Raw genomic sequence first — 24,152 nt, forward strand, 5'->3', positions numbered from 1 at the left:
ATACTACGCAGTGCATTGGGATCCTATGATATGTGGGTAGCAAGATGATGCATACTACAATGGCAGTGATTCTGATAGTGTGGCTGTCTTCATTGCTCTCCAATTAATAAGGTGCATAGTGCAAAAGGCGACCAGCACCAAACTTTTTCTAATTTAGCAGTATATTATTCGTAAATAATGCATTGGAATCCTTACGTGCCAACATGTCGATAGACCACATCATGCAGTGGCAACAATTATGATGATTCCATAAGGTGCATAGTGCAAATAGCGACAAGCGCCATACCTTTTCTGATTTAGCAGCATGGTATTGTTCATATAAAAGCCTTGGAATCCTTAAGTGCCAATATATCGGGGAAACCACATCATGCAGTAGCAATGATTGTGATCATGTTCCTGTCTCTGATGTTCTAAATGTGTAAAGTGCATAGTGCAATAGCAGCAATGTATCACAACTGAAACTTTCAGTTGGCAGCATAGTTGGTTTTGTGCAAAATTGCATTAGACTCATAAAGTGCATACATATCCATAAAGTGCAAGGTGCAATAGCAGCAATTCTTATCAGTTGCATACTTATTCCATAAAATCATTTCTGAATTTCCCATTGCAAAATGCATTGAACTACTGAAACAATCACCAAGAAATCTGACGAAATCCTAAAAATATTAAAATAGTAGTGCCCAACTTTGACTCCTAATCACAAAGCACATTTTGTAATTTTACAAAGTGGCATATTATAGCGGAAATTATAACATTCTGTCTTAATTCATACATTTGTTGACTCAAAAGAGGGAAGAAAATCCAGGTGGTACAGACATCATTGTCCTAAAAAAAGTGTACAGTTCTTCGTCTATATTGTGCCCATACGGGAATTTGCTTTCAAAGTCTAGAATGCACCTAGTCTCTTTTTGTCTTAAACGTTTTTCTTTGTTACCACCTCTGGGACCTGCATCAATTTTGTGAATCCCAAAGAAACCAAAGCTCTCCATGTTTTTGTTGTGGCAATCTGCAAAGTGCTTGGCCATAGGGTAATTAGCATCACTGTTGATGATGGCTTGTACGTGCTGTTGTATGCGAATCTTTATTTTACATTTCGTACTGCCTATGTACCATTTTTGGCAGGAACATGTGAGGACATAAACATATTCAGTTTCACATGTGATTTTGTCCAATATCGAAACAGTTTGGCCTGTAATGGGGTGTTTCAAAAGAACCACAGTTCTTAGCATACTTGCAGATGCTGCATCGAGTGAATTTGAAAAAAACCTTCTTTTGATTTAATAACCAGCTTTTCTTGTTGGTGTCTTCTTCTTTGATCATATAACTTTGAACCAGAGAGTCTTTTACAGATCGATTCCTTCTAAAAGTTATCTGAGGGCCGGACTTTAGGTTACTACGAAGATCTTGGTCCACCATGAGGATTTTCCAATAGTTGTTGAGAATTTGCCTAATCGCAGGTGCCTGAGTGTCAAAAGTTAGGATCAGGCGAGTACTGTCTTTTTCCGTCTTCGTCAGGTCCTTCCTCTCGGATCCTGCTATGAGACTTGATCGTTCTTTCGATCTGGCTTTGAGATACGCTCTCTCAATCACTCTCTTGGGATACAGTTGTTTTGAGAAGCCATGAGCTCTAATTTTACTTTCTCGGTCGTAGGATTCCAGTGTGGTGTTTCTTCTCAACCTGATAAATTCTCCATACGGAACACTCCAAATAAGGTTTTTGGGGTGTCCGCTGTTCGCATGCAGTGGTGTATTTGACCCTGCAGCTTTTCTATGCAGCTCACAAGTTATCTTCTCATTCATAATTCTCACGTTGACATTGAGGAAGGTGATTAATGTGCGACTATGCGTTTCCGTGAATTGGAGATTGTTCTTGTTGAGGTTCAAACGGTTGACAAAGTCCACCCAACCCTGCTCCGTCCCTTTCCAGATAATGAAGAGATCATCAATGTATCTCAGCCATAAAATAACGTTGTCTGTGTATTCACGATTACGGTCTGTCCAGACTTCAAGTTCCTCCCAAGCGTCCATCGTTAGATTTGCATATGATGGCGCAAAGGTGGTGCGCATAGCCGTTCCCTGCAACTGTTTGAAGTACTCATTGTTGAAGAGGAAGACCTTGTTTGTAAGGCACAGTTCAATCATCGAGAGTACCATTTGCGTGTGTTCCAAATGTATATGTATGTGTATGTGTGTGTATGTATATATATATATATATATATATATATATATATATATATATATATATATATATATATATATATATATATATATATATATATATATATATATATATATATATATATATATATATATATATAGGAAATACCAACCAAAAATAGGTGTACTCTTCCTTTTGATTTAATGGCTTCCCAGGCCAGTAAAGGGGCAGTGAGACGGGGACAGGCAACCTGCCTGTTCAATGAGACTTTAACATCTATTGGGGAGAAGGACCAGGGAGGATCTGAGAAGCCTAAAGATAACAATGAAATATCACTGCTGAAAGAACTTTAAAAAGCATGCAAGAAAAAATTAGCAAATGGTGGAAGGAACATGCCTTACAAAGTTATCTCGAAGTGGGAAGAATTCCACGTGATATGAGAATATTCCAATACCATCTTTCGAGGAACAAGACCCGACAATGTTGTGAGATTGGGGTGATGCCACTGACCACTGCTCTAATACGTTTTTGAAACTACTTGTGAAATATGCAGGGAGTTACCGCACTAAAACTCTATTACAAATAGCGGAATTAGAAGAGAAATTGAAAGCGGTCAAAGAAAGCGAAGAAGAAAAATCTCCAAGCATGCATTGAAACAAGCTTGGTATCATATGGAGATTAAATAAAGCTTAGAAAACAGTGCACGTTTTTAAGAGATAAAGGTGACTACGAACAAGGCCGAGTGTATACATTTGCACGTCGGTTTGACAATTTGAGACAAAAAGCTAAACCATCACAAAAAAGCCCTTGGCTGAAAATGAAGAAAACCAACAGGCAACAGCCTCAACCTCTAAATCGGACATCACTGAGAATGAAGAAGATGAACCTACTGTTAGCCTCGTTTTTATTTTTATTTTATTTTTTTAGAGGAAATGAGGCTGTTATGCCAAGATGGACGCACAAACAAAAAACATGAGGAAACGGTTCCAAAACAAAAGGATGCGGGGGGGGGGGAGAAAAAAACGAGGTGGCTGAGGGGCAACAAATTCAAGCAGCAACCCTCTAATCAGATCACTACCCTCTGGCAAATGAATAAGAACATTATGCAAGCTATGAACAAACAACAAATAATCTGTCTGATCATGTCTTAACAAATGAAGAAACCAAAATACTAAAATTGGGACTTATCTTCTGCCCTTTAGCCGAGTTTGATTATGTACAGACCAGAATAGATTTGGAAAGCTTCGTACGAAAACTACTTCTAAGGAAATTCTTTGCCACCACTTCCTATAAGAAGAAATGTAGATCAACAATAGTGGGGCGTACTGAAATTACAATTGCTGATATGAACTCTTTGACAACTCTTGCAAGCTTGGAAAATGAAACCCATATAGATGATTGCGATGATATTTCTGATCTTGGTAGATTAGGAATAGGTACTGACTGGCTATCTACGAGCAAATTTAAACGTAAATCCAAATTTAATCCTCAAGGTGCCGGAATAGTCACATAGAAGCCTTCTCCAATGTAGGCATTGACGATCTGAACGATGAAAGAACAACAACAAAGCGACAGTTTAAAAGTAATTTGTCCATAAAACAGAAAAAAGCTTTGTCAGATATTGGCAAATTGGTCAAATACATAATTATACACAGTTAAATGACGTTAACTGCTTTGAAAGATTGGCCACTCATCTTATCGAGGAATTGGAAAGGGAAGTGTGGGCTTTCCTGACAAAATGGCAGAACACAGGTATTCTGCAAGAAGAAATGGTCAGTTTATTATTCACTAAACAATCTGTCACACCTACTATCTACTTTCTCCCCTAAGGTTCATAAAAAAACCCACGAAACCACCAGGGAGACCTATTGTGACCCTCTGTGGCACCCTCCTTGAAAGCCTGTTAAAATCTGTGGACAAAGTACTTTGCACCTTTGTACCGTCACTACCTTCCTATATACGAGACGCCACCGACTTTCTATCAAAAATAAACAATCTTCCCTGGCAATCTACCTATTTATTCGTAACCATGGATGTTTCCTTGTATACATCCATTCGACACAATGAGGGCATACAGGCATGTCAATCTTTCCTAAATACCCGCTACCTCAACCATCTTCAACATTCCAACATGATACTAGAAATGATAAATTTCTGATTACAGAATAATATCTTTATCTTCAATAATGAAGTGTTTCGCCAAGTCCAGGGCACTGCCATGGGGATGACATTTGCGCCATGGGCCATTGGGAAAAATCTGCGGGATGGTCATAAGAAAATTAAAAATACACTGAAAATATAGTTTTGTGGCTACGCCACATAGATGATTGTTTATTATTTGGAATGGTACCATACAATCATGGAGCGAATTTGTTAAACATCAACAACTACAATTTGAAATTCACGGAACATCATAGTTGACTATCGATTGTATTCTTGGTTGTGATGGTCAACATAATTGGAAAAAAAATAGTGTGAATTACACAGAAAAATTACAGGTGATAATATCCCCCTTCATGCCAAAAGTGCACATCCAAACAATCTCCTATGTAGTATTCCATATGGAGATGTAATGCGAATAAGGCGCAATTGTAGCAACATTGCTGATTTTGATCTAGCCAGTCAGGTAACGACTCGGAACATCTTACAGCAATATACCCAAGGAAGGTGATTGGAAGATAAAAGTACGAGACATGGACAGAAACTGACAATACAGAAATGTGATTCAAGTAGTGTGGAAGAGGATAATACTACTAGACTAATTTTAACATTTGGAAGCCATTCCCAAACCATTAAACACATTATGAATAAATACTAGACATTTTATTTGTTAGTTTGTTTTATTATTTGTAATGTGCACCAGACCCAGACATCGGGGTGCAACAGTTACAAGAATATGCGAAGCTTAGTTACAATGGGTCATAAAGTGAAATACATTACTTACAAAATAGGATATACAGATATTACAAGGCAGTGTACACAAATTAAGGTTTCAGCTATAGGGATAATAGCAGGTAGGCATTACCAGTTGCATTTGTTACACAAGCATAGGTCATCACAGGGTGGAGGATACAACTCTGAGTTAATGGTCAGTGGATTTTATCCACAAGATATTATTAGATCTGAAATTTTAGTAGGACTGGTCTTCTCTCAGTGTAGGAGGCAAGGAGTTCCAGAATTTGGCCGCTATAACGGGGAAGCTATTGCCTCCGATCGTGGATAGTTTGAATCTGGGGTTGGACAAGCAGTCCCGGTTTGCTAATCTGGTTGGTTTTAGGGATGTCAGTTTGTGGAATCTCTCAGAGAGGTAGATGTGTGTGGCATTGTTGAGCGATTTGTGGGTGAGCGACAGGTTTTAGTAGGATTTTGTCATTGGTTCGCGAACCAGTTGTTCTGTCACCTACTCTGAGATGTGCTCTCTTCTGGAAATACCTAAGGCCGCCCTAAGGGCATTTTTCGTAGGGTTTGGATTCTTCTGATGATGGATTTGTTTGAGCCTATGTATAGAGCATTACAATTATTCAAACTGAACAGAATCGGGGCTCTGGCCAGAATAGTACAGCTGTTCGAGAGAAATGGTTTACCACTTCTAATGAGTTTACACGTGTACGCTGTGGAGGACGCTAGTGTGTTGACCTGTTTAGAAAAGGACAGGGTGGAGTCGAGGTAGAAACCTAATGTTTTTACCCCCTGAGCTACCTTGATAAGGTTACCGTCAATTATGAAGAAGGAATAGTCAGGTCCTAATTTTTTTAGGTTTGTAAGGGGCACCCAAGATAATGAGTTCTGTTTTATCATCATTCAGGCATAGACCGTGCGTGGCCATCTTTGCCTGGATGATGAGGTACACTCTATTCACCAAGGCCAAATCCTTGTCGTAATCCCCTGAAAGTGGGAGGAGGATCAGAGTATGATCTGCATAGTTCGTGTAGGTGATACCGAGATGGTCCAGATCATCGAAAAGGGGTTTGGTAAAGATATTGTACAGGGTGGGCGAGACGCAGGACCCCTGCGGCATGTCGCAGGTGATGGGTATGGGGTCTGCCGCTGATGAAGGCGAGAAGACCCTCATTGTTCTGCCGCTTAGGAAAGATCTAATCCAAGTTATGGCAACTTTGGAGAAGTGTGCTGCTGTGTCGAGATGGCTTCATAAGACCGTATGATCCACCAAAAGTGTTAAAGGCCGACAAAGATCTAAGCAGGACCTTAAATGAACGTCCGGACATCACCTTTCGTAAAAGTATTTCTATAAAAGAGACACTAGTCAATAGTTACATGGTTCCTGAAAAAACTGGTGTGACCTTAAATTGGCTCTCCACAGAGGGAAATGGCCTTTCGAGGTGTAGCAGATGCAAAATCTGCAAATATGCACAGAACTGTAAGAGTTGCATTCATCCAGTTTTAAAATATCCTATCCACACTAAGAGTAAAATTACATGAGTCGGAGCTTGTTGTCTGTCCTGACCTGTCCCTCCCTTAAGTGGTATGTTCGATGTACAAAATGCAAACTTAAGGTGCGTATATTTTACAACATGTGAGAGCCATTCTGAATAAAGATTGTGCATAACCCATGGCCTAACACTTCTCAGAATTTCAAGATGGAAACCCCAAAAGCTTTACATTTTTTGGTATCTACAAAGTAATTGTTGTACCTAGAGGTGGTAACGCCGAACAATTACTCTTGACTTTGAGCGTAAGAATCCTGTAGGTCACAAAGTTGATGAAGAACTATATACCTTTTTGGGGGTATAAAACGCCATCAGTGATAAAATACATAAGAAGATATGCATAGTATTCATGCTGGATAATATACCTCTCAGTTTCAGCATCTAATTGGACCATATGAACACCTATGAAATTGAATTTTATAATTAAGGTTATATTTTCTGAAGATCGAATCACTTTTTGAATTTTTCTACCTTAGTTTGTACATTATCATTAAGATCCCTTACTGGACCATATATGTGTTTGTTAAGGTCATTCTTGTTCGCTTGCTTCTCTCCTCTTCTTCACTCCTTATTAGGTCCCCATTGAGTTTAATCTGTATGATTACACTGAGATTTATGGGAAAGATGCACAATTGTTCTAAATTACATGTTTCTTGTTAATATTTCTTTTGGGGCTAATACGGCTACATGAGCAAGGTTACCACTGCAAAATGTTGGTGTCGATATACTTTTTTGATTGAGATCATAAACTTGTCAGTAATATATAGTAGAAGTGTTTTTTATATATGTTTACAAATAATGCACTATGCACTTTATCAAATTGATACAGTACTAAAATATCATAGGAATGCACTAAACACGTATCTCTTATAAATGAGGCTGCAGTGCTGAAGAAATGGCAGAAATAATATAAAGTTGAATTTTTTGCATATTCATATAATATCAAGCACCTTATTGACAGAATACAGTAGAATTCTCTGTAAAGAGACGTCATATTTCAATAACTGTATATGGCGCTAAATCCTTGGAATGCACCATTCACTTTATTATTGGCAATATTGGCTCCACACTGTACTAACAGAAGAGACCACAATATAGAGTGGAATTGGTTATGCATTTCCATTTGAATGTATTAGGCACTTTACTGAATGAATCTACTAGGATTCGTCATATTTTAACAACTGTATATGGCGTCAAAATTAACATGGGAACACACTTTGCACCTTACTATTGGCAATGCTGGGTCCGCACTGTATTTATGGAAGAAATCACAATATAGAGTGGAACTGGCCATGCATTTCAACTTGTGTGCATTATGCACTTTACCGATTGAACCCATCAGGAAATTGAGTGAAAATGTATATCTCGAATGCAGTACACATTGTATTCAATAAGAATGTATGTAATATGCAATCTGTCCTCACGTGCTCAAACGTAAAAGTATGCACTAAGCGCTCAATTATTTTTATTGACAAAAAAATCATCAATCAACATGCATCTTCAAATTGCCCAAAGTAACATAATGAATAAGGTGTAACTGTTTATAAATGCACGCAATAAACATGTTATTGTTAAAAAATGACTGCAGTGTGTAAAAAGCTCCTATGTAGCCCAAAGCAATATGGATGCACGAAGTGCAAAATGCATTTGAGTCACCATCTCAGTGTTCACTAATTTCGTTTTTTTTTTAAACTTGAGTGCACGTGGGTGGAGTCGCTGTGATCAAGCCACGGGTCTGTGGGGAAACGCGTCAGGCTGCCTCTTGGCATGAATGTTACTGGGAAACCGGAATTCTCTTTTAAAACCGCAAAGATGAAATAAAGGTTGTAATTACTCAACCTTGGCGTTCTTTTGGCTGTTTTTTTGTCCGTGGTGCCTGTTTTTTGAAAATCCATGAATTGGAAGTGCAGCTCGTCAGAAAGGCATCGAGTTTGCGGTTTGCAAGCAACAAGCTCACACTGCCTCTCTGATATGAAGAGCACAGAAACCGGTAGGAGAACACTAGTGGCTGAGTAGGTAAACTATGCAGGGAACTAGAGTGCGCCCCTTCTCCTGTTCATCATAGTTCTTGGATTTCTGAAGGGTGGAATCTTCACAATCTAAAAGGGTGCTGCACCGGGGTGACATATGCCCTGCTTTGGAGTGCCATACTGTGGCCCGCCCCTGCCCCCTGTCCCCACTGTGGGACTGGGTGTGAGCTTGTTTCTTGCAAACCTGATTACTACAGAGCTACCATAAGTCCTTGCAGCAGAATCATTGATTTTATCTAGATCTATATATCTCTAAAAAAAGAAATGTTAACAGAAAAAAACACATTGCCAATGCCAACTGTTTCAGCTGTTTTGTGGGTATAGGGTAGGCATTTGCTGTGTCCAACCATTATAGTACTGCCTGGCTATATGATGGAAACACCTGGAAAATGGTGTGATTAGCTGGGCATAAAATAAATGTGAAAAAATTGCCAAATGCTCCAACCAGAAGGCTGTCAGGACTATACTGCACTGATGATCCCTTATAAGGGTTAAACCAGGTATGTAGTTGTCCTGACAGCCTTGCAAAATGTCTCTTGGGTTGATAAAGCTATGTATAAAATAGCACTTCGCTCCTAGACAAAGGACATTTCCGGGAGAAAAACGTTTGCATTTGTGTTAATGTGCATACCCACAATGCATTGCTGTTGTGGCTCAGACCTGGAGGTGAACTGCCAGCAATGGCTGCTAGGTGGCGTTGTGGAATGTGACTTGGTTCAAATGAACAGTTCTCTCTCTCTCTGCCATTTAAGAAGACTTTCTGCATTTTAAGTTATGAATATTTGCAGCATTCCATTGCAAGATTAGTGAAAATGTGTTTTTCTGATGTTGCATTTTCTTTTTTGCAGCTGTGGTTAGATGGCAATGCAGTTCCACCGATATCACCCCAGCAGAAAGAGGAAGATTTCTTTGCATCACACGTGCAGGTAACATGTATACAAGTTAAAATTAAAACAGTTTCTAGAATAAGCCATTGCACATATTACTGCTCTTCATTGATGAAAACACACAATGGCACCACTGTTGCCATAAAATGCAACCGTTCAAAACGCAGCTGTGCGCACAATTATTAAACTTCCTAAGTGTTCACCAAGGTTTCTGCTTATCATCAACAACTCAATTGGCTGCCTGTCCAGCAGGTCTTGCTCCTCCATGTCTGTGTAAGAAAATATTTCAACATTGTCAGAAATGAGCTCTTCGATCTAAGGAAAAAAATGTTTTGGTCGTGCCCCTTTCTCGAGTTGCAGGCCAAAAACTGTGGAACCTGCTTCTGCTGGACCTCTGCAACATAAATTCCCTTATAATATTTATAAAGCAATTACAAACTTTTATTTTTCTGTGAATCTTTCTCTTGGAGTCATTTGTAGTTTTCATCTGTGCTCAGATGCAGGTTTTCTGTGAGGGCCTCTCGTCAGTAATACACTAGATAAATCCTAAATCGAATCCATTGTACAATTTTTGGTAGAGAAGAGACCCCAATAGAGAAAGTTGTCAATATTTGTATCCAGATTGGAAACCATAATCTCAAACATCCAGCATTGGAAACACCAATGCAGGAGACATCAGTCTTGATGGGGAAATGATTTGGTTAGAAAATGTTTGCCATTAATTGATGGAGTGAATGGGGTGTTGTGGTCCTTGGCCCGCAAACCTCTGAAACTGCAAAAATGTAACCACCAGGACAGGAGTTCCTGTAAATGCCACGCATTGGCAAGATCCAATAGCATAGTTGGGGTATATATGCAGCATGGACAAGTACCAGTAATCACCATAATATTGGTATGCGATTTGGAATCTTAGAACCGGGAACTAGATCAAATACATTTTATTGGTGAATTGACATGGATAAAAATTCAAACGGTGCATGTTCTTCATAAACATAATCGGAAGTTCACTTTACACATTTTTATTTTTTCACCTCTCCCCAACAGACAACTGCCCCAACCCTCCTACCCCCCCCAAACTTCAACTCCCGAACCCCCCCGCTACATTCTAAACTTGGCCCCGGGATGATCATTGCAGCTGTCTCATTGGATCCTGTTTTGACCAGGCTCCACCCATCGACTGCCCCACTTTTGATTTCGAGTCTTTCTTTGGTATTCACAGGTAGTGTCTACTATCTCTCTCATGGACTGGATTGAGGTCCACCAAATTTAGCTCTATCCATTTCCCCACGTCTCAGACCCAGGGTGCCACCCTTCCTCCTTCCGCACCCCACACCCATCTCTTACCTTGAGTTATATTCCCCCCCCCCCCCCCCAACCCGTCCTCCCCAGGCTGTCCTGTAAAGGCGCCGGGTTCCCATCCCTTGGCTCTAGTTGAGGACTCTCCGGGTCATACTTTCAAAGGAAAACTTCCCATTCAAGTGCCCTAGACCGGGTTTGGTCATGCACTTTTCTGGTAAGCTGTTCCATCCTATACATGTCTAAGGCTTTCGAAGCCCATTGCCTTCTCTTTTCCATTCCCCAGCTAAACAAGCCCTCACGGCCAGCAGCAAAAAGTGTGGCATATTGGGGAGTTAGACCAAGCCCCCCTCCATTACCTCCACCCTGAACAGTCCGAGAAGAGGGTCCAGATGCCTTTCTAATCCGTTCAAACTCCTTATCCACCCCAGGATCTCCTTCCTTTACCTCTGCACCTTCTCGCACGCTCACCACATTTGCCAGTAGTCTTCTCTCAGCCCAGATTTCCTCCAGCAATGGGGGGGTCTGCTCTCTGGTACATCTTTGATAACCTTACTGGGTCCCTTTGCCATCTATATAGTAGCTTGAGCCCATGTTGCTTGTATTGGCAGGCCATCGACTTTTGGTGTGCATTCACACATAACCTTCTCCACTGGTCTATCTCCATTTGCATTCCCATGTCCTTCTCCCACTTCCTCTTATGGACCTCAATTTCCCCTCATGCTTCTAGCAGAGTTTGGTATAATTTGGATATTAGTCCTCTCGTCCTCTTCTCTGTGTCCAGCACCCTCTCCGTGCATGTCGGTTCCCTCTGTAACTTCTACTTCCAATTCTCTGACATCAATACCCCTTTATGCTGCAGGTATTTGAATACAAAAATTTGACCCAGGACCTTTTCCAGCTCACTCATGTCTATGTACCTGCCTTTCTTTAGGACTTGTCCCATTAGTTCCGCCTCAAACCAATTCTGGAAACTCTCGTGGCCCGGGATACAATCTCTTATCAGAGGCACCCAGATGTGACTCGGAGGCGAGGGCCACATGGTTAACCCTGCCATTTCTCTTCTAACCCTCCAAAGAGTTCAGAGCGGGACCAGGATCCTATGCCCTTTCACTTTTTCTCAGGGCTGCTTCCTGCGGCGCCCAAAGCCACTCCCCCAAGCGTGACTGGTCTGAAAAGGTGATGTTAGATTCCCCCCCCATTGCTTCCGTTTGTCTCCTCGCAGGTGTCCTACTAGGGCTCTGAATTGGGCAGCTCTATAATAAGTTTACATGTCTGGTAGGCCCACCCCTCCCTTTTCTTTGGGCTGTATTAGTAATCTGTAGGCAACTCTTTGCTTCTTCCCCTGCCGCAGGAACCTCACTATCCTTTTTATAATTTCTGCAAAATGTATATCGGGCAGCTTAATTGGCAGTGCTTGATACAAGTATAGCAACCTGGAGAGAAACATCATTTTTAGCGCATTCAGCAGCCCTAATCATGAGACGGTGAGTTTTGACCAAGTATCTAACTCCCCAAAGAGCCGGTGCAGTAGGAGGGGGGGGGGGGGGAGTTCTCCTCATATAGATAGTCCAATTCCCTAGCTAGTCTCACCTCAAGGTACTTTATACTGTCCTCCTCCACTAGCACCTCCATTTTCCCCCATTCTGCTCTTTGCTCCTGAGTTACCCCCTTAAGGGGAGGAGGAGGGACTTCATCACATTCACCTTAAAACCTGATACCCTTCCATACTCTTCCAGTACCCGGAGCACCCTCAGAACTGTCTCCCTCACCTCTCAGAGGTATACCATTATGTCATCCGCATACATGCTTAGTTTGTGGGTATCGTACCCCATCCCAATGGCCCTTATCTGATCATCCCTGTGTATTTTTTCCTCGAGTGGTTCCATCGTCGAGGCAAAGAGGGGCGACAGAGGGCACCCTTACCTGGTGTCCCTGCTAAGTCGTTTTCCCTAGACTTTGTTCCGTTTAAGACCACCCTTGCCGTGGGTCCTGAATAGATAGCCCTTATGGCTTTGCACATTCTGTCCCCCACGCCTATTTTCCTCAGTTCTGCAAATAAAAAACCCCATTCGACCTGGTCGAATGCCTTTTCTGCATCTAAGTTCAGTAATGCATGGTTCCCTGAATACCCCCCCCCAATCCCCGACCTATTCCATAAGATCCAGTATCTTTATAATCGCATCCGGGCCCTCTCTCCTTGCTATAAATCCCATCTGATCTGGGTAGTTTCTCTTCAAAGCGTGTCGCTGGGATTCACGTAAATATTTTCTCGTCCACATTAAGGAGTGAATTGGGGTGATATGAGGAACATTGAGCCGGGTGCATTCCTTACTTTGGGATTACCGATATTAATGCATTACTGAAAGTGGCTGGAGCCTCCCACGTCTCTAGGATATGATTATACAATTTCACCATGTGTTGCGACAGGACCCCTCCATACGTCTTATAGAACCCAATAGTGTATCTGTCCTCCCCTGGCGCCTTCCCATTCGGAAGGCGTGATATCGCCTCCTGCACTTACTCGGGTGTTATTGGGCTTTCTAGGTGCTCAATTTCCAGGCCTGTGAGCTTAATCAGGTCCATTTCACCTAGGTATTCCAGATCAACATTTTAAGGTTATGTGGATCACAAACATAAATGGAGGACTCGAGTGGATGAAAACCCATTGAAGTACTACCCACAAAGGGCCATTTACAAGCTCACAGGTGACATTGACAAATTTTGGGACATTTGGAACTGCTTTCTTGATGCCTATGGATACATCTGATCTTTGATCTGGGATAATATATACATGTCTTTGAACACTAATGTTCTGTATGATACCTATAATTTGTGTGATGGTTTTGTAATGCCCCTGTGTCTGCGGTATAGTTTTTTGCAATTGGAATTCTTGGTGCCTGTCTCCTACGTTTGCTCTTCTTTCCCTTCTTCCTTTTTCTATTTCTTGTTCTTTTTTCCCTTTCTACCATCTTGTTCAATTTTTGATATGTATACAATGTTTTGAATTGGTTGTGACACATTGATTCCTTTGCTTTGCCTTAGTTCAATTTGTGCAAATGTAATGGTATACTACTATTTTGTTCTTGTTTGTTTCTCTGAAAATAAAAATTTGAACCAGAAAAAAGAGAAAAAAAGAATTGCGAGTTCAGGAAAAATTGAGTCAATTACAACTGAACAGAAGGCATGTTAATCTATTGTGGGGCAAATTTGAAATGCAAGATGGATGCCCTTTGCACACTGGTAATCCACTCCGGAGGAGATGGCAAGACAAAATTATTAGGAAAGGATAGACACTTCATTAGGGAATCAGTATTGTGACAGTTATAGACAAGGAAGACGTCCTTCCTTTATTATTTGAGATCAGAAGGTACATGGATTGGATGAACCATATTCCAAGCACAGGGTAGTGGGAAGATGTATGTTTGATGAAGATTGGTCTTGGATCCCCAATAAAATCCAGCACACTATATAGATTTAAACAATGTTTGTTTCACTTTTGTACAAATCTGTATAGATTAATTTTCATTGTCATTTGTATGGACTTTTAATGACTGTACATTTGTACATGAAATGATATATATTGTGAAAAATCTAGAAAGTAATTTTACTTAATGACATTTTACATATGATGTGCACTGTGATTGATTTGCTAAATAAAAAGATCTAGTCTACACTTGGTGCAGATCCCCAAGACTTTGCTAACAGAGAAAATAAATTATTTCATGCTTGGATACTACCAGATGCAACTAAGTTACAGTTGAAGAAGGATGTTTGTATTCCAGTGTTCAGAAGACAGTGCCCATTAATCTTAATGGAGCGAAAGAGCCAGCAATTGATCTGGTGCAATTGTGTTCATTAATAAATCTCAAGCAAAAAGCTCTAACTTAGTACTACACCTTTTTGCGCTACACCATAGCGTCACCATAGCGTCATCTGGTGCAAGTCATGGATGACCAAATCACAATTTTAGTAGACCTTTTAGGTTGTCAAAGCATCCATCTTGAAAAAGGAACCTCCATTGGAATGGCCATCAGTGGGGAGTCAGTACACTGCACATCTGAACAATTATTGGATATATACACAAAGCGTGTGTCGAGGAGAAATGCCTGAAGTTGTTCACACAAGACCAGAGGGATATTTTCTATTCATTATTTCCACATGAAGCTGAGGATTTAATACATTGCATCAATATGATTAAATACTTTTCCAATTAGACAATGATGACCAAGAATCAAGAGGTTAAGGAAGCAGCAGATAAAGCTGATGGAAAGAAAAAAAATGGTTCCATACAAAAAGAGACTACCATTCAACTAGAAGAAAACACAAAGTCTTCCAGTTTGAGAAATTGGTAAAGGGAAAGGTCCATTTAGCAGACACTCTGATGATGAAGAAAGAGCAATTAAGTCATATTTATATCTTTCAAGAAACTCGTTCTCCCAAAATATGAGACTGTGGATATGCACATCTGCATATGATGGTGTTACATTACAATTAGGAGTGTGACAAGGCCAGTACCCTAACCTTGTCAGGGGCGGGGGGAGGAGAGGCAATGTCAGTCCTAACACAGGGACCCCAAATTGAGACAGTTTCTGTTCTCAACACTGGTGCCAACATGCAAGTTTGCAGACACTCATCTTCAGCCTTGCCTCAAAGTACAAACGCTTGCCAGTGTTTTCTAGGCGTTGCGATACTGCAAGCTGGAGGATGAGAGCGGAGAAGAGAAAAACAGAACATCAGTTTCCCGGATATACCAACCAAACGAGGTAGTACTTCAGCGATGCATTTCTTGGTCACAGCAGCAGCCTAATGAGAGGGTGAGAGACAGGCTGTGCACCGCAGAACCCTGCTGTGCAGGACCGGAGGAATTTGCCTGCCAGTTTGCATCCAGAAGCAGCAGCAGAATAACCCCCACCGCCCCCCCCCCCCCAAAGTACTATTCCCCAAACTTACCAGGACTGAGGGGGAACCGAAGATCATCAGAATTAAAGAAACAGAGAATAAGAATAGAAACCTTTACATTTGAATAAAGGCTAATTAATGTATACAAAAGAAAGTCCCAAGTCTAGGGAAAACATCAAGCACTAGTTTATGAACACTTCGACAAGGAATATGTTGAAAATATTGAATGTTACGTTTGTAGTAGCAATCGCCAATAAGGAAGAAAGCGAGATTTAAAGTAGACTCGACTGGAGCCTTCACTTAAGCAAAGGAATTGTAAATACAGTGATTAAGTGAGTAAAAGGAATAGAAATAGTTAGGAAAATACAATAGGAATGTATGTAACCTTCCTGGAACCGTTATGAAAGTTCGCTGGAGAAAGGACCAGCAAATATTTAAGCCTCTTGGCCTCTTAAGGAGGCATATCCTGTATGAATGGGAGACACAGGGAATGCGAGAGAGTATTGAGAGAAATGGTCACACTGAAGGAAAGGTATGATTAGTCTCTTGTTTTCTTTTCCTCGACATATATCTTAAATCCAGCAGAACATTGTGCCCGAATGTATTGTATCCAAATCCCCTTTCCCTTCTGGGGGTCTAGAGAGTGGAGCGAAAAACATACTAACCATAGCTTCTGGACTCTGTAGGGTCTGGTGGCCAGAGCAAGCTCCTCAGGAACCAAATCCTCTGCACTCATCACATGGGTGTGTAAACCTCTCCTGAATCAATCAAAAGAGAGGGACCTGAGCTAGACCAACACATCCCAAAGAATCAACTACTCCCTATGTTGGAGGCATAAAGGGAAAGGGGCACTTGTGAGCTGCAATATGGCAGACTTGGTTCTTAAAGCTGCAGTCCAGACCATCCAAGCCCAGTGAACTACAATTACAAAGTTCTTATTTCCTCTGACCCACAGCCCCCTCCTTAATTTTACACCCTCCTCTCTCAAGTGTTTTCACCTTCTTAGCCCCTCAGGGCACCTTCTTTGCTCTTCTAAGAACAACGCTCACCTTTAATAGTGTCCCCACCTTTGGCCACCTCTCTCATATTTCTTGCTTCTTCAGGCTCTCTCAACTTCATGGTGTGCTCTCCTGGGGCTCTGGTGAAGCTCTCCAAGGTCCAGTATTGCCAAGCCTCCAACCAGGAGTGGAGAAAAATATCTTGCGTTGAGATCGGATGGGAGTTAAAGCTGCATCAGCAGTACCACTTGGTCAGACAGCGTATCCTGCCCTGAACCCACCTTAACAGTCCTAAACAGTAAGGTAACATAACACAATGGCAAGGACGGGACTTGGACTGATGCAAGTCTTTAAAGTCGTGTTTACTGACTCCCAGCGGGGGCACCAAACAGACTGACTGGCTGTGTAGTTCTGATCACCCTGAGTCCTTAATAAATGTGCCTTTGGCAGAGCAAGCAGCGAGAAGAAATTATGCAAGTAGAAAAAGAAAATGTAATGAATTCAAATTCTTAGTGCTGTAAAACAAGAAGAAATCAACACCTAGGCCAAATTGTTCAACTTCCAATTCATTATTTTAAAATCATTACTAGCAGTACATTGAAATAGCATTTTTTATATTTCAGTGCGTCTCTTCCCCTTCAGGTAACTAACATAATAGAATGGCAAGGACAGGACTCGCGCTGGATCTTCTACTTGCTGCATTTTCAGATGATTATCCTTCTCCTTATATGATTCGAAATAGTTTTGGTCCTAATAGTCGCTTGGCTCCTGTGTCCACTAAGGCAAAGGCCTGGCATTGGCCATGAATATTAAGGGGTGCATAGTAACAGTCTTGAACAATTTCCAGTGCACACAGGAAATGAGAACTATTGAGTTTGAGGGTCTAACCTTCCTCAGTCCTACCTTCAGTCCTACCATTCATCTTGCCAAGACATAGCGTCATCTGGAAGGAGGCCTTCCTTATCTTCTTGGATATGTTTCTATGTTTTGCTTCCTTATGTCCATTGCCTGCAAGAGCAACTTGGGCGCTTATCAGTGTTTTTGAAACTGGCAGTGCACTCCCCTCCCCCCTTTTTTTGTGCCCCTACATATAGACTTGGCTCAGGGTGTGCCATAGCAATCTGAAATTCGGTTTCTTCCTGCTCTTGAACACTTCTTGCATCCTGCTTTGGAGACTGAGTAGATGGATAGATATCTGATGCATCTTCTGTAACTGTTATTTGCTCACCATTGAACGATTCCAGTGGGAAACAATCCTCTGGATCCAGATATGCTAGATTATTTTCATTATTGCTGATTTGCAGGATCAGATGTATTGTTGGTTACATCAGAAGGTGAAGAAACAATAATTCCCCTGTCAATAGGGATCCTTTGATTTCGTTTTTTACTTTCCCCTTCTGATTTGTCTATACTCTGCCTTCCTGTGCCCCATTCTTATACACTGTTCTGCACCATTTGACCATACTTGCCAATGTTCTGTGACCAAAAAGATGCAGGATCTTTTAAGTTTCACAATAGTAATTAACATAATGATGAAATCGTAGGAAATGACATTGTCTCCTCTGATGTGATGACATCACAGGAAATAACATCACCTGACATATGGCCCTAAACTGATCATAGTAAAACAGTTTGGCATGGCCTAACCCCGATCATTGTGGGAAATCATATTACTAAATGAGTGACCTCTGAGCACTGTGAACAGATGATTTATTCCCGTACAGTCTGCAATACAACTGACAAACAGCGCTCTCATGTTTCCCTAGGCCTTGGCGAGAAGGTCATCCAGTCCTTCCCCCTTAGGATCCTGGGATGTTTATTTTTTCCAATTTGGATTTTAGGGAACAAAGTCACAGAATTCCATGCAAACACAGGACTGGATACTTTCTCACAGATACTTAGTGAACAGAGGATAACACAGGGACAACGCGCTGGTCTTGGAAGCAAGACCACGCAGAGCAACAGAGTTTCGAATCCCAGATCCGCGCTTAGAAACCAAATTCTGGTATGGTATTAGGAGCGTTAGAAAAAAACAATTAAATAAAATAAATAAAATAGCTTGGAGAAACCTGAGAGCTCAGCACAGTTTAAGTGCATGTTTTTGACTTTATTAACTAAACCTTTGGCTTATGGCAGCTATTAACATCACTGGAGCTGTCTACACCAGCATTGGCACAGAGTATATGGGGCAAAAGTGGCAACTGTGTCCCACGATTCTGAAGCAATGGGGATTGGAATGTCACTTTGCCCTCGAGCAGATCCTGAAAGTTCTGGGGAGAAATTCTCTATATGCACCCCAATGAGGAGAAATTTGCCATTTTGGATCTTTGCATGGGCCATTAGCTTTTAGGTGGCTCTACCCCTATTAGAAGAAACTATTTAATTGGAGTACAACTAGGAGATGGGATATGAGAAGGTAAACAAAGTTTGTAGATGTTGTTTATTTGCCAACCCATGCCATTCTAATCCCTACGGTCATTCCCACACACGTCTGCTTCTCCTGCCCAAAAGCACATCCTTGTGGGATACCTTTTGAGTTATATTTATCAAGCAGTAACACCAAACATTGTGCCTGCAAGTGTTATTTTAAACAAGTCTTCAGAGAGGTATTGGTTTATGGGATGGGCAAGCGTGCACCCTCGGTGCTGCGCAAAAGGACAACACCGGCAGGCAACGCGGCTCCAGCTGACAGTCAGCTGGAGCCCACGAAAGGAGCCGGATCGCCACCACTAACTCACCAGGGATATTTTATTAAGGAATGAAGGCCCCATGAGGCCAGTACCCGCTAAACCACCAGGGATTTGGGCAGCGTCCCGGGATCCCAGCAAGGTCCATGTTAACAGCCTTTTTAAGATCTGCCTTGGACATCCCCTGTAACACCCCCTGGAGCCAGTTAAGCTATTGGTTAAGGTAAGTGGCCAATCCTGTGTGAGTGTGTAGGTGTGGGTTAGTTGGGCGAGGACAGGAGGAGACGACATCCGAGAGACCAGTGCATTTCAGTGCAGAGGCTATTGTGAAGGATGGAGTCTATGGAGTGTTTGCGTGAGGAGTGCGAGTCGTAGAAGTTGGAGAAGTAGAGTGGGGTAGTAGTGGTAGAGGCACTAGTGGTTGGGAGTAGCGTAGCGAGCAAAGGATATTGGTAGTTGGGTGGGGCTTAGTAGGAGTCGGGTGAGCAGGGAATATTTGTTCAATTAATAATTAGAACTTGACTTTATTTTGCATTGGGCTTCCTATACGGAAACCCAATAAGTAACCATGGATATTACTGCAAAATGATGGTTGTGTGCACTGCACCCTTCTCTCTTCCTTTCTTTTATTCAGCTCTTGCTTCAGGGTCTCTATCTCCTCACCTGCTCTACTGGCAGCCTCCCCTTTTTCTTCTTATTTACTAACAATTATCCATTATTTGTATCTCTTCTACATCCCATCAGGCCACTGTCACACTATCTTGCTTTACATTTTATCTTTTATTTTGACAAACGTGACATTGCTGCAGCTTCTTTCTGTACATCAGTCACTGCTTATCTGACCACCTGCTAAGAGCCACCCCAATTAGATCCCCTAACCAACGCTTGATTTCTTTCCTCTTAAACTGTTTACCCGCAAATGTTTTAAACTCATCACATATAGGCAGTTCCCTCCTACTTCAAGCACATTCCACTTCCATGTGTGACTCCTTTTGGGTCTTCTTGCTATCCCAAGCAGTTTTCTCTGGCCCCATCTGTATCAGCCATGATCCAAATACCCGCTTACGTGCATCGCCTACTTTGTAACCCTTTGGCTTGTCCTGTAACCTAGTTCTTTGTTCTTCATTTCCTGCCTAGTGTGCCCACTGTTAGAATGTAAAATGTACATTTTAGCGCTCACTAGCTTTCCTGAGTTGTTGCCTATTGGCTTCTGCATGCATTGGATGCTAGAATTACATGTTTATTTGCTTCACACTGTATGGTTTTACATTTTGAGCAGATCTTCCCAGGGAAGGTACTCCTACATGGCGCATACTCAATTAGCTTTATTTTGGCCACATCAGGCCATAGAAGCATTACAAGACAATACAATACAATACAATGCATACACAATACTTGAATTTCTTTTAGTACAATGGTTTATTTCAAACCTTTTACATCATCATTAATTCCTGTTTGAAAAAGGAAAATAGCAGTAAAAGAATTAGATGCACAAATGTGCACTTATGTACGATGCCAACTCATTGTCCAATTAGAGCCCAACGTTCTTTAATGTAGATATCTCTGTCCAGAATTGCAGTATTTTAAAAATAAAGGTTTTCTGCTTGCCCAAAATCAGTAAATCCCATAGTTGATCTGGGTTTAATGTCTGGCATCTTAATTGGCTATCCTCCTCACGATATTTATCTTTGATAGTTGATAACCCTTCCCATTCCATCAGTATGTGGTGGAGAGTTCCCTTTTGCTGAATATTGGTGCAGAATCGTCAGGAAATCATCCCCCATTTAACTGTTTCCATTGACTAAAAACGTTTCTTGTTGGTAAGAGGTTCAGTCTTATTCGTAAAAACAAATCTCTCGCCTTTAGCCATGGAAATCTGTATAGGTATGCAGAAAGTTTATTCAATGATCTTGCATCAGCCTTGCAATTGATTGATGGTTTATATTTGGCTTTATCGTGGAGTATGTATCCAGTCATTGCAACCCATTTTCTTTTTTTTTGATGATTGAGGGAGTTGTTACTAAAGTTTCTTCTGTGGAGTCTAGTGATTCCAGGCATCTTAACGCATTGGCTCTTCCATAGCACTTTTCTGTGTACCTCATCTGTATCGGCCATGATCCAAATATCTGCTTACGTGCATCGCCTACTTTGTAACCCTTGGGCTTGTCCTGTGACCTAGTTCTTTGCGCTTCATTTCCTGCCTTGTGTGCCCACTGTTAAAATGCAAACGTTACAGCATGAATGTAAAATATATATCTTAGCGCTCACTTACTTTCCTGAGTTGTCGCCCATTTGCTTCTGCATGCATTGGATGCTAGAATTACATGTTTATGTGCTTCACACTCTGTGGTTTAACATTTTGAGCAGATCTGCCCAGAGGAAGGTACTCCTGCATGGCCCATACTCCATTAGCTTTATTTGGCCATAAAAGCATTACAAGCCAATACAATGCATACACAATACAATCACGATACAATTTAATAACAAGATGCTTTAAAATTCCCAGATAATTCATTAAAAAAAAATTATAAACATGTGCAGAGATAAATATCATTTATTCATTTTTTTTTTCTTTATTTTCATTTAGTTTATACAAACTTTAGAAAATCTTTTTATATCAAAACTTATACATTATAGAATATACAATGTCCAATTGCCTCCTCAGCTCTGTCCGAGGCTCAACTTTTTCCCTTAAAATTCCTCTATCTATAATACCTCATCCTCATTTCTCAATGTCTCGTTTATCAAACATTTGATCTACGCCGCAGTCTCTTGGAGAGTCCTTACTCGGGGTTCTTTCGTATGTGAATTATGTCTGTGTTTGTTCCTCCATTTTTCCCCACATGATTTCTATTTGTTTCAAGAACAATGTGAGTGCCACCGCCAGTTTTTTGTTGTTACTGCAGTGTAGCCTTCCCCACCATTCTTCCTCACTATACGTGGAGACTAATTTTCTTTCCGTTGCCAGGTATTTTGTTCTTAATTCCATAAGTTCGCTGCAATAAAGTATCAAATGTTTTAGTGATTCTGACTCTATTCGACAGAGACGGCATGTTGTATCTTCGTTTTGCCATTTCCTGTTGTAGATTTGGGCTTCTTTAGTTTCATATAGATTCAATCTAAATCGCAGATATGCCCTCCTTAGGACTTTACATGGAAACAATTCAAGGTATCATTTATTGAATATAGCCAATTGCATCCCTATGATCATGATATTGATCATAGGGGATGCAATTGGCTATATATAATGCCCACCAGTACAATATTATAACTAGATTGCCAGTCGGAACCTTCCTTGTGCAAAATGCAAGACCTTTCCCAACAAAAGGGATGTGAATCTGTGGCAATAACTGGTAACATTTCGGGCCCAAGGTTCATTAATCAGATTACAAATTCTTTTATCACCCAGGGCTCACTTTATTAAAAGACAGCATTTCTTGTTGTGCGTGGCTATTACAGCACCAGGCAGGAAAGTGCTTTAGTCCTTCTCCATGCTTGGAGTAAATAGTTCCCCACACAATGCGTTGCCAAAGGACCCTTGGCTGCACTCGATTGAGTAATCTGGGCTGTAGAATCCGCTTTCCATTTTGAAGCAGAAGCCGCTTTAATTTGTGATTGCGAACAATACTTTCAGGGTTAAACCAGAGGTCTTGCCGCCCAATGGCCTGAAGTTCTTCACCCTCCCATCTCCCCTGAAAACCAGGGCCAGAGCAAACCTTCTTGGGTCATGAGATCCCTGATTGCTTCCCTATACTTGAGCAGCCTGGGGTTAGCCCAGACAAGTGCCCAATAAAGCACTGGCTTAAAAGTACAAATATATCCAATTCTAGGCAAATTTGTTTCCAGGAATTTAGGTAAGTTAGGTGCGTTGTATGGTAGCCCCAGTACACTCTTCAAGAACTTTTGTTCCACAATAGGGAGCCTCCCCATGTTATTCACCCCCAAAAACTCAGAACCATAAGGACCTGCTTGCCTCGCTTCACCTTTGTCGGTTTTGAGGGAGACGATCACTGGACCACTGCCATGCTGCATTGCAAACCTGGAAATTGCACCACTATATCTTATCAAAGTCAATGCAGCACGCTCCATTTGATCCCCCAGGTGCAGTCCACCCTGAAGCACAAGCAATCGTATGACTATAGGGCCTTCTTTGCATTTTAACTTTGTAAGTGAATTCTTCTTCGACTTACATTTCCTAAATAACATTGATTTTGTTTTTTTTCAGTATTAATGTATAAATGATTCACATCACAGAAACTTTCAAAGATCTTTAGTTGGGAGCTGAGGCCTATTGGTGTAAGGGAAAGCAGGACTGCATCATCTGCAAATAATACAATTGGCACTTTATCAGTTGCCAGGGTTGGGGCGTCTGTCTGGGTACTCGACAACCTTTCAATGGTCCCATTTATAAAGATGCAAAATAACGTAGGGGCCAATATGTATCCCTGCCGTACACTCATTTCACTATTCACTTTGGGGGTCGATCGCTTATCTACACTGTCTAATTGCAGCTCCTTTTCCTGAACAAAGGATCTGGATAGCCCTCAATAAAGCTGAGGGGATACCCAGTTCATCCAGCATATGCCAAAGCCTTTCTCGTAGGACCCTGTTAATCGCAGTTTTAAGAACTATAAACTCTGCGTAGACACACATGTTCCTGATGGTGGCGTGTTTGTCACAAATTAGGCATAATCTTAAACTCTGATGATCTACCATACTTTGTATGCTTCGGGAAACCCACCTGCT

At 41.3% G+C, this 24,152-nt stretch overlaps 1 protein-coding gene across 2 annotated transcripts in view; it reads left to right on the top strand.

Moving 5' to 3' along the window:
* ARFGAP3 (ARF GTPase activating protein 3) overlaps positions 1-24,152 on the top strand; it is an 840,898-nt gene that overhangs the window by 310,659 nt on the left and 506,087 nt on the right. For both annotated transcript variants that reach the window (XM_069628227.1, XM_069628226.1), the window contains exon 5: positions 9,485-9,562. In XM_069628227.1, coding sequence (XP_069484328.1) covers positions 9,485-9,562 — 78 coding nt within the window. The remainder of the gene's footprint in view (positions 1-9,484; positions 9,563-24,152) is intronic.

Source organism: Ambystoma mexicanum, chromosome 12 (assembly GCF_040938575.1).
Source record: "Ambystoma mexicanum isolate Mex_15411 chromosome 12, UKY_AmexF1_1, whole genome shotgun sequence".
Classification (NCBI taxonomy): Eukaryota; Metazoa; Chordata; class Amphibia; order Caudata; family Ambystomatidae; genus Ambystoma; species Ambystoma mexicanum.